General features: G+C 42.7%; 1 protein-coding gene across 1 annotated transcript in view; it reads left to right on the top strand.

Annotated features, from left to right (window-relative positions):
- Positions 1–14,629, top strand: part of LOC107044335 (cadherin-related tumor suppressor) — a 96,643-nt gene that overhangs the window by 77,165 nt on the left and 4,849 nt on the right. Inside the window, exons 7-11 of the mRNA XM_029126550.1 lie at positions 5,723–5,903; positions 6,484–10,075; positions 11,761–12,037; positions 12,767–13,048; positions 13,420–14,114. Of these exons, the coding sequence (XP_028982383.1) occupies positions 5,723–5,903; positions 6,484–10,075; positions 11,761–12,037; positions 12,767–13,048; positions 13,420–14,114 (5,027 nt within the window). The remainder of the gene's footprint in view (positions 1–5,722; positions 5,904–6,483; positions 10,076–11,760; positions 12,038–12,766; positions 13,049–13,419; positions 14,115–14,629) is intronic.

Here is a 14,629-nt window from a genome sequence, read left to right as displayed (position 1 = left end):
CACAATGGCGACGACGTTTTGTGCTGGACTGGCGAACTGCGACAAGACAAGGTCACGTCACACACGCGGGTCCCCTTTTACGATGAAAACTCACTGGTCCCCCTCCCCCTCCCCCTTCCAACGATGTTGGACGACTGCTTGGCATCTCTCTGCATAATGCAGTCTTCATTTTTTTCGTCATTTCTTTTTCTCCACCAACGCTGGAGGATTTTTTCCTCATCCTCACTCACTCAGTCGCTGAGATCGGACTGTCTCACTCACGTGAGGCTGTTTTTTTATTCTTTTTTACTTCACACATTCTCCATTCTTCTCTCTGTTTGCTTCACCTGCGTCTTCTCACGCGCGGAGTATACCCTCGTTCCATTCATACCTGAAAAGGGGACCCTATGAAGATGTTCTTTCATCCCTCGTCTTTTGCTTGTTCGCGAGAACACTCAGCAGAGGCGTGATCCTCCCGGGTGAACGCCAGACGCCTGAATATTTATATTAAGACCCTCTCTGGGTACTCGGGGCCCTCGGAGAGGATTCAATTTTTTTATTCTCGGGCTTCTCTCGTTGGACTGATTTTCGTTACGTGTATTTGCGAAATGAAATTCAAGAGCTGGAAGATAAATAGGAGTGGAGGGGAATCAAAATGCTGGAGTCGAGTTTTAGGGGGGAGGGGACGGGTTAATTTGTTTTTGTAATCGGAAAAGTATTTTATTTTATTTAGAACGGAAGTTGACGGGGTTGATAACCCTGGGGGCCACCAGAAAAATAATTTTTTTATTTAGTTAACTAGTAATAAACCGTTTATTCACAGAAAAAATATCCACAGAAAATAAATTGGTTTTGTTAAATATAGGGGACGGTGAGGTAAAATGGACACTTTATTTTTTGGAAATATTCATAACTCAGAAATACACTTTTAGAAAAAAAATGGAAATTTCGTAGAAAATATGATATTAAAATCATTTTGAAAAGCGTTAAGATGAGAATTGTTCAACCTATTTGAATTTAAAACGAAAAGGTGAATATTCAGTTCCAAATTACCAGCAATTTTCAATTAATTGAAAATTTAAGAATATATTTACCGGAAATTTCCTGATTTCTACTAATTTTCAGAAAATAATTGAACTGACATTTCAGGGGAACTAAAATGGGATAAAAATTTGCGAAAATCTTACCCGAAAGCCAAATATTTATAACAATCCAGACTTATCAGCTGAGCGCAGTCTAGGGTCATTACAAAGAGAAGAAGTTGTGCTTTGCATTGAAAAAAATATTTCAACAAAAATTCATTAGTTCCTTTCCCGGGAGAAATTTATATTCATCTTTAGTTGTGGATGGATGAATGTACAGGTGCGGCTGAGGGGAAAGAAGAGGGGAGGCATCAGCCCAACGTCAAAGATCCTCGACAAACGGACACTTCACTAGAATTAAATTTACAATTATCGCAGTGCTTTAAATTAGAATGGAAAAAATTAATGTTTACGGTGATTGGTGATGTAGGACCGTTATAACCGTGGCGCATGGGCGGGTGAATGGGTAAACCACCCGTGGCGCCGAGGTCGGGTTTGTACTTCGAGTGTCAACTCACGAGTTAATAAATGGTTATTAATGCGTTTGCGAGTGCCAGTTGATTGCGAGAATAGGCGACTAATCACTTGAAACTATTTTCACGATGATTTTTTTTATTTCAATTTTTCGCATGAAAAAAATATGGTTAAGTCATGGGTAATTGCTTGTCCCAGAGTGATTGGACGTGGGAGAGGAGGTACTTCGGGAAATTACGGCTTTAACATATGAGATTTTTGTTTTGTTGGACTTTGGGATGTCCGAGGAGATTTCCAATCAAATTTCTCAACTAAATTGCGTGAGAGAAACTCACAATAATTATGATACGTTTTTTAAACTTGCGGAAATGTTAAAATTCGGAATATGCAGAATGTTTTTAACATAACAAATTCAATTTTTCATTGATCTATGAATTTTTCTAAAAAATACACAATTTCAACAAATTTGCTTTGCGCCTCAACCTCAAGTAAACAAGAATATCACAGATAAATTTTCAAATACACTGGAAAAATAAGAAAATCATTGCAAAATGTTTGATAATTAAAATATTCAACTAGTGACAAATGACGGAAAGGATTTGAACAAGAAAAAAATGCAAAACTGAACGCCCGAATGAAATCTAGATCGATTGAGGAAAAAATCTCAAAACCTGATGGAAGTGGCTGCAAGTTGAATAAGTTGTCAGCAATTAATTATTGAATAATGGACACAGATGTAAATTAAACTGGAGGCTTTAATATAACAGGATAAAATGAGGTCGATACAATTTCAAGGCTCACGCAGGGCTGACCAGTCAGTCACTCGTCACTCAATCGCCCGCTAGGAGTGGGGATAAATTTGAGAGTCTTCTTACTTACAGATACTATTATAATTCTCTCTATCGAACTATTTCTTCTCATTGCATACCGAGGATCTGCCAAAAATTTTCTGATACATATTTCGATCCCTCCCTTTTTTTCCGCGATGTTCCCCAAAAATAATTAAATCAATCCGACAACGACGTCGAACAGTCGCTTTTCCTCCCAGTGGAAACGGAAATTCGAGACAAGACACAGCATTCCCCGGCACACGCTTCTCAATTCAAAGAGATGATGCATTAACAACTCGCGCTAAGCATTTACTCCCGTGCATTAACCACACACATGTGCACATTTGCCACCTCTAATTTACTCGGCAAGTCCCAACTCGTTATTTTACGAAAATAATCATCTCATTTTTCGCTCGTCACGCGGCCCAAACACCCGGATCGAAAGAATTAAGCCTCATTTCATGGCATTTTTCGCCCAAATATCAATTCATTATTTATTTACAAAACAAGAAAATAACGATGAACGGGAGATGGAGTGACGGTTGAATTATTATCACTTTTTTCTTCGTGTTTCTGATAAGTAGTGAAAAAAGTATAATAAAAATCGTGGCAGACTCGGAGCTTTTATTTATCCACGAAATTGCCATAAATCTCAGCGCTTGTTACGACACATTGGACCGCATCGGGGCACCGTAGCACCTGCGTATGTGTACGTTCATGCCACGGAGCAATAATGCCACATCGGTAAATCATTTGAGGGAGGTTTTGACCGGCAAAAAAAAATTGTGGAAAATATCAAAATAACAGATTTCTCAAACTCCTTTTTTTCAGTTCATATATCTTCAGGGTTAAGTCAAATAACGTGTAAATTGTTTTTATAAATAATCCCACGCTTGTTTATGCGATCTTGTACACGGAGAACAAGTGTTTTTATCGATAAATGTGTTTGGGATTTGCCATTTATTTTTTTTTATCATCGAAATCATTTTTTTCAGGCGTTGAACATCCATCCGAATACCTTATTACCGTTTTTTATCGCTCCACTGAACAAATGTTTCACAGCATAGGTCACGAATTTATGTTTGCGCGAATGGATAAATTTTGTTGGGAGACTTTTCGGGGGGTTTTTGGATATTAATTCCATCAGTCAGTGGTCATATTTTAATACGCCAAGTTCATGAATAATTTCTAGAGTTGGATCGGATCTTTTATTTCACTGGTTTCTGATACTTTATGACTATGTGAATGTGCAGATTCATCGAAAAAAATTATACTCCATGAATATCTTTGGCAACGTCGGGCAATTTATTTTTTATTAGAACTTTATGAGTATTTCATTATGTAAATGTAATAACCTCACATGTAATGTGTTCCACGAAAACTTCGGTACACTTTTTGTTTCTGATGTTTTTGTCGTAATTTTATACTTCAACGAATTTATTGGGGGGATTGCATGAAAATCGTCACATCGTAGGAGATATTGGAGGAAAATTAATTCGCCAATTGAGGATCTCTTCTTCATTTAATCATCAATTTTTTCACGTCTCTCCAAATCACGAGCAATAATCCCAAATTCAAGATTTTTTCCCTCCAATCCAGCCGCTTTCCCCCAGTTCCCAGCAAATCCAAAGGACCACCACCAAATTCTGCTTTCCCAGGCCCCCCCAGGGCCTCCCTCTCCACCCAATTTTTACCATAAAATATGAATAATAATAAAACCAAAACACTTTCTCTCGTGTTTCAAAATTTTTCTCTTTTATTTCATTTTGTTAATTTCTTTTGATGTATGATTTTATTCGACGATTACGGCGACTTTGATGCCTCCTCAAAATCGCTCGGAGGAGAGAGCGATCCATAATGGCGGCTTGATTTTTCGGCAGAGAGAGGTGAGGGGGTTGCCCCTTGGGGGCAAGAAAGAAAGGAAAAGAGAGGATTTCTTGACGTGAGCCAGAGTAAAGAGAGTAGCCCCTCAAAGGGAACGGCTCATTCTCCTCACCCCACCGTCTCCCCTTTCCCCCTATCTCCCCCATTTTTTTTCATATAAACGTACAACGTCCTGGGCCCCATGACCGGAGTTTTAATTTATTGAACCTTTGTTAATTTGAATATTATGATTTATAGTATTGTTACGACTCCCGCCTGCTTCTCCCCCTCTCCAAACTTCTTTGGCGTGCATTTGAGACTGAGTGTATCACGTCGGCAATGTGCATCACAAAGTTCCCAGGGAGAATAAATCATATTTAATCAAACAAAGCGATAAATAAATAAATGGACAACGGTAATTGAAAAGAAGGAGAGACTATTTATTCGAAATTCAAATTTCGTTCGCATTTGCATAATATTTTGGCACTTGAATAGTAATTTCTAGGGGATACAACAAAGTGACGGATTTTTAAAAAACATATGGCCTTAAAATGCATTATTCGTGGAGGAAAGAGATTTTGAATCTCCGCAGAAAAAACTTTACAATTGAATCCCAAAAACCTAGTTATTCGAAATGAAAAATGTTCTTGAATTAATAACATGAGGGAAAGATAATGTTTACGGATAATTGAACATTCTCCTGAACATAAAAGTTATATACTTTTAATCCCAAAGGAGTCATATTTTTATGTTGATTTAATTGCATTGAGATAAAATGATGAATTTCAGAGGTATGTCGAAAGATACTTAAAACCTGAGTAGATTAATTTTACAGCAGGAGAAACCATCAATTCATAAACGAGAATGGTCTTGATTTAAAAACCAAGATTTCCTCAAAGTAGCCGGGAATGTTTGTTAATTCAGGCTTAATTAATTTTGTATGATTCACGGAAAAATGATTGATAAATAAGTGAAAACTTTACACATTTGCAGCAAAGACGTTTGAAATTCATACTCGGTTTCATAATCGCGCCCTGAAAATAGTAAGTGAATAGATAAATCAATGGATGAATGGGCGAATAAACAGTGAAAGAGCCAGCAACCAATAAATATTTATTGTCTCCACAAATAAATATTCCGTCAACTCAATGAAAGTTTATACATATCCGCCTGTGGTCGTGGTGAGATTAATCGTCCGTGAATTTGTCATACTCTGTACATACGCACAAAGGATGGGGCAGAAGATATATACATGTGCAGTACCAGTTGGAGCGTGTTGCAAGAGGATCCTTTGTGCGTCCTTGAATCCCCTCCGTGGAATGACGTATGATCGCTACGTGCCTCCACACCCCCATTCTTATCCTCGCACTGGTGCCCTCCAGGCCCCCGTCGGGCATATCGGGTCAAAAGAAAAATCAAACAAACAGAGAGACATATAAATAAAGTTAAACGAGCAAAAAATGTATTTTTTTTTTCTCTCTTATCTTGTTGCAGGTTCACCCCCTTTGACTGGCTCGGGTGTCCTGAAAGTCGTTGTACTGGATGTGAATGACCACAGTCCTGAATTTTCACGTACCGATTACAGGGCCGATGTCATTGAGAATCAACCGGCTGGTACTTGGGTAGCTAAACCGACAGCTGCTGATAAAGATGATGGATTGAATGCAAAAATTAGGTGAGTTACTGACTCCACTCGGACAAAGTGAATATTTCAAGGACTAAAAGGGGGACATTACACTCCTGGAACATTAATAATACCTGCTATCGTCACTAAAACTCGTTGACTAATTGTATGGACAAATTTGTGCATCATAACTTGTCATTTTTACGAATGAATCTTGTTGTGTAGGGGCTTTCGCGCGTCAGAAAGAAAAAACTAACTTGAGAACAGAATTCACAATTTCTCCACGGAAAAAAACATTGGCATTATTGGCCGGTGACTTACGCATATTATTTTTTATCATTATGCATTGATTTATTCATTGAAAACGCGTTAATCCACTTTTATTACGCTTAGATTTGAGGAAAAATTTGAGGAATGATGGTTAACATTTTTCACGATAAAAAAATCGCGTTGCAAGGTTTATAAAGTTAGGCAGCAGTCCAATCAGTCCCATTTTCCAAAATATTTCTTTGATTTTTCATTCGCGTTCAAATCTGGAATTCAATTCAATCCCTTCCGGAATTTACTACAAAACCTTCGGAATAATTCAACCAATTCACCCCCCAAATCAACGAAAACCGTTCGCCCACAGGTACAGCCTCCTGGGCGAGAACGCCGAGCGTTTTTCCGTGAATCCGGACACCGGAGAAGTCCTGACCGTTGCCCCCCTAGACCGCGAGCAAGCTCCGATCTACCACCTGACCCTAGTAGCTCAGGATTCGAGTCCGACGCAGCCCGGCGCCGCGGCCGTGAACCTCACGATCTTCGTGAAAGACCTGAACGACAACGCCCCAAGGTTCTCAAGTCCCCGCTACACCGCCTACATCCCCGACTCGACAGAGCCCGGGGACTTTGTCTTCGGAGCGAAGGCGGTGGACGAGGACGAGGGCGACAACTCCCGGATCGTCTACCACCTGCAGGGAGAAGACGCCAAACTCTTCGTCATAGACCAATCAAACGGAGTGATAAGAGCAGCGCAGGATCTGTCCAACGGCAAGGCGACGTACCAGCTCCAAGTGAAGGCCTCGGATTCCGGAAGATCCTCCCAGACGGTAACCGCGGACCTGGTGATCCACCTGTGGGACCACCAGCTCTTCCCCAGCTTCCGATCATCGATCAACACCAAGTTCATTCTCCCCGAGGACATCCCCGAGGGGCGAATCATCACAACTTTGAGTGCCTCGACCCCAAAAACCGGAGCTGCCAGCAATCTGGTCTTCGGCATGGCAGGTGGAAACGTAGGAGACGCCCTGAGGATCGAGCCCCACTCCGGAGAGGTCCTGGTGGCTGCCGGCTTCGACTTCGAGACGGCGCCGTACTACGAGGCCTGGGTGGAAGTCAGGGACTCCGACAATCCCCCACTCCGGAGTGTCGTTCAACTCCTGATCAACGTAACAGACGCCAACGACAACGCCCCGGTGATGGAGGCTCCCGTCTACAACGCAACCGTCGCGGAAGAGGAGTACCCACCCCTCTACGTGACGAGGGTCTCCGCGAGGGACGCAGACTCCGGTGAAAACGGCCAGATAACGTATCACCTGGTCAACGACTTCGACGAGTTCTTCGTCATCGACGAGAACTCCGGGGAGATCCAGACGAATATGAAGCTGGACAGAGAGGACGTGAGCTCCTACGAGCTGGTGGTCGAAGCTAGGGATCAAGGGGAGCCTACGTTATCAGGTACAGCTACGGTGTTGGTAACAGTTCTCGACAAGAACGACAACCCTCCGAGGTTCACCAGACTCTTCAGCGTCAATGTCACCGAGAACGCCGAGGTGGGATCCTTCGTGATCAGGATAACCAGCAGTGATCAGGACATCGGGGAGAACGCCAATGTGACGTACACGTTCACTGACAATCCAGGGGGGAAATTCTCGATCGATCCTGTGACGGGAAACGTCGAGGTGGTGGGGTATTTAGACAGGGAGGAGCAGGACGAGTACTTGGTGAAGATCAGGGCAGTCGACGGGGCGTGGGGAGCCGAGACCACGTTGACCATCACCATTCAGGACCAGAACGACAATGCCCCCGAGTTCTCGGAGGAGTCCTACCACTTCCACTTCCCCGAGATGCAGACGAGGAAGGCGCACGTTGGCCAGGTGACGGCCACAGACATTGACAAGCAGGGACCGAATTCAGTAATCTCTTACAGCCTCCTTCAACCCTCCGACTTGTTCTCGGTGGATCCAGCCACTGGGGACATCTACAGCAAGAGAACCATCCGGTACAAACACACTAACAGACCGTCATCACCGGAGAATCTTTACCCGTTGACAGTCGTTGCGACGGACAATGGGAGACCGCCGTTGTCATCGAGAACAACCGTCTTCATCAGTATCGTTGATGCCAACAACAACGCGCCCAGATTCGAGCAGACGTCGTATCTGTCTCCAGTCCCCGAGGGCCTCACAACGGGAAAGAGGATTGTGAAGCTCTCCGCGAAGGACGAGTCGGACTTTGGCGTCAACGCAGAGGTGGAGTACAGCCTGACCTCCGGAAACGCAACGGATTATTTTTCGGTAGAGGTGTCCACAGGCTGGGTCTTCATCTCCAAAAGCATCAGTGGAATTCCCGTGGGCTCCACCTTTTCGGCCAAAGCCAGGGCTGTTGACAAAGGTGTTCCTCCTCAGAGAGACCAAGTCCCCTTGATCCTAGTCATCACCGGAGAGAACCGACACGCCCCAGCCTTCGCAGCAGTGTCCTACCAGGTTCGAGTCCCCGAAAATGAGCCCGTGAACACGACAATCCTAACTGTCAACGCTGTAGACAGGGACGAGGGCCCCAACGGCATGATACGGTACAAAATATCCTCCAACAGCGACAGAAAGGAGTTCTCCGTCCACCCGATCACCGGAGCCGTCACAATCCTAGAGCCTTTAGACTACGACACGATCCAAGAGTATCGTCTCAACATCAGCGCGACTGACCTGGGCTTCGAGCCCAAGACAGCAGTGGCCACTCTCACCGTCAACGTCTCCGACATTAACGACAACCCCCCGACATTCAACCAGAGTGTCTACGAGGCGTACCTCCCGGAGAACTCAAAACCCAACAGTTTCGTCTACAAAGTCGTCGCCAAGGACATCGACTCCCCGAAATACGCGATAATTCAGTACAAGATTCTCGGAGGGAGTGGCAAAGACCACTTCCACATCCAGCACGAGACCGGCATCATCACCTCGAGAATGAGCTTCGACTACGAAGAGGCCAATGAGTACACCCTGGACATCGTAGCTGCCAACCCAGACTCCAATCCCCAGATGGTGGGGGTCACAACTGTTCTAGTTCACATCACAGGAGTCAACGAATACTACCCCAAGTTCATTCAACCGGTCTTTCATCTCGATGTGTCTGAGAGCGCTGATGTGGGGACCTCGGTGGGGCTTGTTCAGGCAACTGACCAGGACTCTGGGGAGGACGGAAGGGTTTATTACCTGTTCGTTGGCTCCTCGAACGATCGAGGGTTCTCCATCGGTCCTGAGACGGGCATCATCTCGGTGTCGAGGCGGCTGGACAGGGAGACTCAGAACAGAGCTATTCTCACTGTAATGGCGAAGAACGGTGGGGGCATCAGGGGGAATGACACTGACGAGGCGCAGGTCATCATCTCGATTCAGGATGGCAACGATCCTCCAGAGTTCCTTCAGAACAACTACGAGACGACTGTTCCTGAGGGCGCTCCTCTTGGGAGCAGGGTTCTCACTGTCAGGGCTGTTGATAAAGACGTGAGGCCTCAGAACAATCAGTTCTCCTATTCTATTATCGGGGGGAACGCCGGCCAGACGTTCAAGGTCGATCCACAGAGTGGAGACATCGAGACTGCGAAGATGCTGGATAGGGAGACTGTTCCTTCGTATCAATTGATCATTGGGGCTATTGACACCGGGTCCCCTCCGCAGACTGGCACTGCCACTGTCAGGATTGAACTGCTGGATATCAATGATAACGGCCCCACCTTTGATCCCCCTGAGATCGTGGGGTATGTGAAGGAGAACGAACCTGCTGGGACTAGCGTTATGACGCTGACTGCCAATGATCCTGATTTGCCACCCAATGGGGCGCCTTTCACGTACAAATTGATTGGGGGGCGACAGGCTGATGCTGTCACGTTGGATAAACACTCTGGGGTGCTGAGGACTACGAGGAGTCTTGATAGGGAGGTCATGCCGCAGCTGGATCTCTTGGTGAGTAGATTCTCCAAATTTATTCGTTAATTTATTCATTAAATTTAATGGCCAGCGACATTTTTGGAATTTATGTTATCGTTTGTACTGATAAACCATTGAGTTCGATGTATAAATTATTAAAATTTGCTTGGAGTCATGTATTGAATGGCCTAAAATGTGGCACCAAATCATGAAATGCAGGACTCAGGAAATACGTTGAATGTTAAAAAAAAAACTCAGGGACTAAGACATTTACGTCAGACCGTAATAGAACAGAATAAATGTATAGATAGCAGAAGCGAACACAACAAATGTGCAATTCATTCGAGACTGAATGCCTCTAGACGGAAATGTGAAAGGACTTTTCTGTGAATTCTTATAATAATAAAAAATAATTCATTACGAGGGAGTATTTTTCTAGTAAATTGATCTTGCAAATATGCAATTGTTTCAATAATGAGGGTTTTGGAGGAAAGTATCAAGAGATATTTATGATGTTTCTGAGATGAATGCACGATTCGCTGAAATATCAACTTCTATTTATGAGGTTGCACTTCACTATTGACTTGCTCGGCTGAATATGCAATTACGCTAATAAAGAGTGAGGATAAAATGTCAGAGACCTATATTTGTTGCAAATTTGAACAAGTATGGACTACTTTTGTACTGAATTTTTCATCCAAATGTGCAATTACTTCTTACGTTTCTGAGATACTTACGCAATTAGCTGAAACATCATCCTCTACTTCGCTGCCTAGTATTTCCCAACTGACTTGCCCTCGTAAATATGCAGTTAAGCTAATAAAGAGTCATTTTAGAAACGAAAAATTAGAAACCTATTTTTGCTGGAATTTCTTGAGCTAGAAAAAGTCTCTCAATGGTTTCTACTTCTCTCCGCGATGAGTGAACAATTCACGAACATTAAATTGCCCTTATTACAATTACCTACTTCCTTAGTGAGCCATTTATCCAAATATGGAGTTACTTCCATAATAAGTTGTTTTTTTATGAAAAAATGAAGACACATTTCTTCTTTCAAAGAGGTTTCCCGCTGTTTTCTCCCGAAAACGTCTATCCCTCGCATGAACGCATTATCAAGGAGAACATTACCTTCTACTTGTTACATCCTGCCATTCGTTATTAATCGCTTTTTCTTCATAAAGCAGAATACCTAAAGTAATATGAATAAACTCCAGTTGAGTCGTTGAGTGTAACGAGGAAAAATACATTCAAAAGGCCTAAAATAATATCATTCATCGTTAATAATGTTTCCCACAAATTCTAACTTTGATGAATGGAAAGAAGAATTTGATTCATTAAATTATTTCTTCAATTTTTTTTTAAACAATAGTCTCTTGTTTGCCTAGAATGTTTCGACATGAAGTTATTTATTACAAAAGCCAGAGGAAATTTTTATTTCTTTCCGCCCGCGTTATTTTGCATTTTTTCATTTCTTCTCGTTCAAATGAAGAAACACAAATTTCTCCATTTTCTAGCCGATTATCTCTTTTCAAAAATTTTCATTCTCCAAGTCGTGATTTTTGCTATTCAATGCCATTCATTAAATTCATCATTCTATCAAAAGACAAAAATACAAATTGAATTGATGGGAATTCTTTTATTATTCGAAAAAATATTTGATTTCTAAATTCACGTCATGTTTGTACTACTTCCGTTAAATGAAAAAATTAATTTGTCAACAGATCGAAGTTGAGGACTCAGGAATACCAAAGATGAGGAGTGAGCACACAGTGACAGTGATGATACTAGACGAAAATGACAGTCCATCAGTGCCACGCTCAGTACACGTTATTGTGTACTCATTCAACGGTGAGAGACTCATGGGAAAAATAGCCGATGTCCATCCAAACGATCCTGATACCACCGGCGACTACACATGCAAAATACTCCAGGGCTCGAATCCCGGTGTACTTGGTATACCGATCGGTTGCGATTTACATACCAGTAAAATTACCCCCGGTACGTAAAAGAGAAGGAATGAGTGGTGGTGGCGGTTGTGGTGGGGAGGACGGGATTGGGGGGGAGGGATAGCCCCCAAACTCGAAAGTTCATAAATTAGTGTGTTGCCTCGGTAACTCTCTCCCTCTCTCTCTCTTCCCCCCCCCCTCTCTCTCTTGCTCTCTCAGACAACTGCGTCTGAATAATTCATGGGTTTCAAATAAAAAAGAGAGGAAAAAAGAGAGATAAAGATGTAAATGAAAAAAAGAGATAAAAAGAAATTGAGGCAAGACGATGAGAAAAATTTTTCGCCCATTGCGATAATTATTTTTTGAGGGATTTTATTGGCGCGAGGAAAAATTGTTGAAGACATGAATCTTCGCATCTAATTCGTTTTTATTTGAGATGCGAATCCATAAATTTGGCGGAGGTAACGGTGAATATTCTTTATGAATATGCGAGGAAAGGATGCGGATGATTTCACGGGAATGACGTGTTTTTTTCAACTCTGTTATTACTGTGAGAATGAGAAAAAGTGAGGGGGGGGGGATTTTTGAAAATTTTCTGCGCTATCACTATATTTGAAGCTTTTCACTATTCATTATTCATCAAAATGAAAAAAAAAGTGTCCAATATTTTTTGCCCGATTTTCATATACAAAAATTTTAAAAAATTCAGAAATCCATTAAAATTGATAAATTTCTGCTAAACATTACAATAAAGTGATTGTGTATTTTCACTTTGACGCAGGACACGGATATTCTCTGAGTATATCTGGCAACGACGGGCGTCACCCCGATGTAGTCTCCAAAGTGACCGTGGAATTCCTAGTCTTCTCAAATTCCACAGTGGAGAACAGCGTGACCCTCCAGATATCTCGTTTGACAGCATCTGAATTTCTCTCAAAACACTATCGACCCCTCCTCGACATCCTGCAGGAGGAGACAGAGGCCGGCGATACTCTGACCATATACAGCATCGGGGAAACCGATGGAAACTTGAATATTTATCTCGCCATAGAAACGCCACAAGGTGAATTTATTTCTTAATAGATGATATAAAAAACCCCAACTACCCATTCACTATTTAACGGGGTATTTAATGCAACTCTTCAATGCCCGAGTTCAATACTTTATAGAGAAAAAATTGTCAATAACAATTGTTCTCCCTTGTTTACGTCAATTGGGACTCTACATGAGACAAAGATTGAATTTGAAAATATGAAACAGTAATTTCTATTAAATTTTGGGAGATCGAAAAATTACGTATTAAAAATTATAATACTGATTTTTCCAGTCCCTGTAAATTATTTAATATTCATTATATTTCGACCTTTGGAGAATATCATAACATTTTTTGAAGAGGCAATAGTTCCTTCTAAAACCTCAATTCGTTTCTTCCAGGTTTCAAACAAAAGCCCGAGGTAATAAAATTCCTCTCCAAGCACCAGAAAAAGCTGCAGGACCTCCTGGAGGGTGCGCCAGTAACGATCGGCTACTCCCCCTGCAAGCACCTCTCCTGCGAGAACGGGGGCTCCTGCAGTGATCAACTAGTGGTCTACGAGGACGCCAGAATAACAAACAGTCAGTCCTTAATCCTGACATCACCCCGCGTGGTCCACGAGATGTTGTGCCGATGTCGCGACGGTTTCACCGGCCCCCGGTGCGAGAGAAGACAGGACCCCTGCTCTCCCAACCCCTGCCAGCAAGGAGGCCAATGCCGGAGAATGGGCTACGACTTCGTCTGCACGTGTCCCTCAAATCGTGAAGGAAAGCTCTGCGAACTGGAGCGAGGGGACGCCTGTGCGAGCAATCCTTGCAGGAATGGTGGCTCCTGCCAGGTCAGCCCAGACGGATCCTCATTCTTCTGCTTATGCCGCGCTGGATACAGAGGGAATCACTGCGAAGCCGTTACAGACTCCTGCAGGCCGAACCCCTGCCTCCACGGGGGTCTCTGCGTCGGCCAGAAACCGGGGTACAAGTGCTCCTGCCCCGAGGGAAGGTACGGGAGACACTGTGAACGATCAACCTTCGGCTTCGAAGAGCTGTCCTTCATGTCCTTCCCAGCCCTCGACTCCAACACCAACGACATCACCATGGTAAGTAATACCAATGGATTTTACTTTTTACCGTGATGTTTAGAATTAAATTGAATCTAATGAAATTTGCATGCACAACAAAAATTTTATGGAAAAACCTAACGATTTCGATAGAAAATTCGATTGAAAAACAGCTTTACTGCGCGTTTTTTTTAATAGAAAATATCCAATAGAAATTTGTTTATAGAAAAAATCATTACGACATCAAGAATTGACCTCTAAAAACATGAAATTGCTTGATAATAATGTTGAAAAACGCGAGTGGTTGAATAACAAAAATGAGGTGAAGCCTTTTAACTTGAAATATCGACAAAGTTTCGCACATAAGAGTACCCCGAAGGGGCTTAAATTAGATCCGTGGGATGGGGAGACTTTTGAGGATGCGGTCAAATTTGATGATTCTTTATTCGATCAGACATTGAATGAGACAATCATTCCATCTCACAATGATACTATAGTTCCATCCCTCAAAAATCGGCATGATGATACTACAGTTCCAGTCATTGAAAAATCAC

This window comes from Diachasma alloeum, unplaced genomic scaffold, assembly GCF_001412515.2.
Source record: "Diachasma alloeum isolate Michigan unplaced genomic scaffold, Dall2.0 Dall_scaffold_00714, whole genome shotgun sequence".
In the NCBI taxonomy this organism is placed as follows: Eukaryota; Metazoa; Arthropoda; class Insecta; order Hymenoptera; family Braconidae; genus Diachasma; species Diachasma alloeum.
This window is presented reverse-complemented; position numbering and strand designations above follow the sequence as displayed.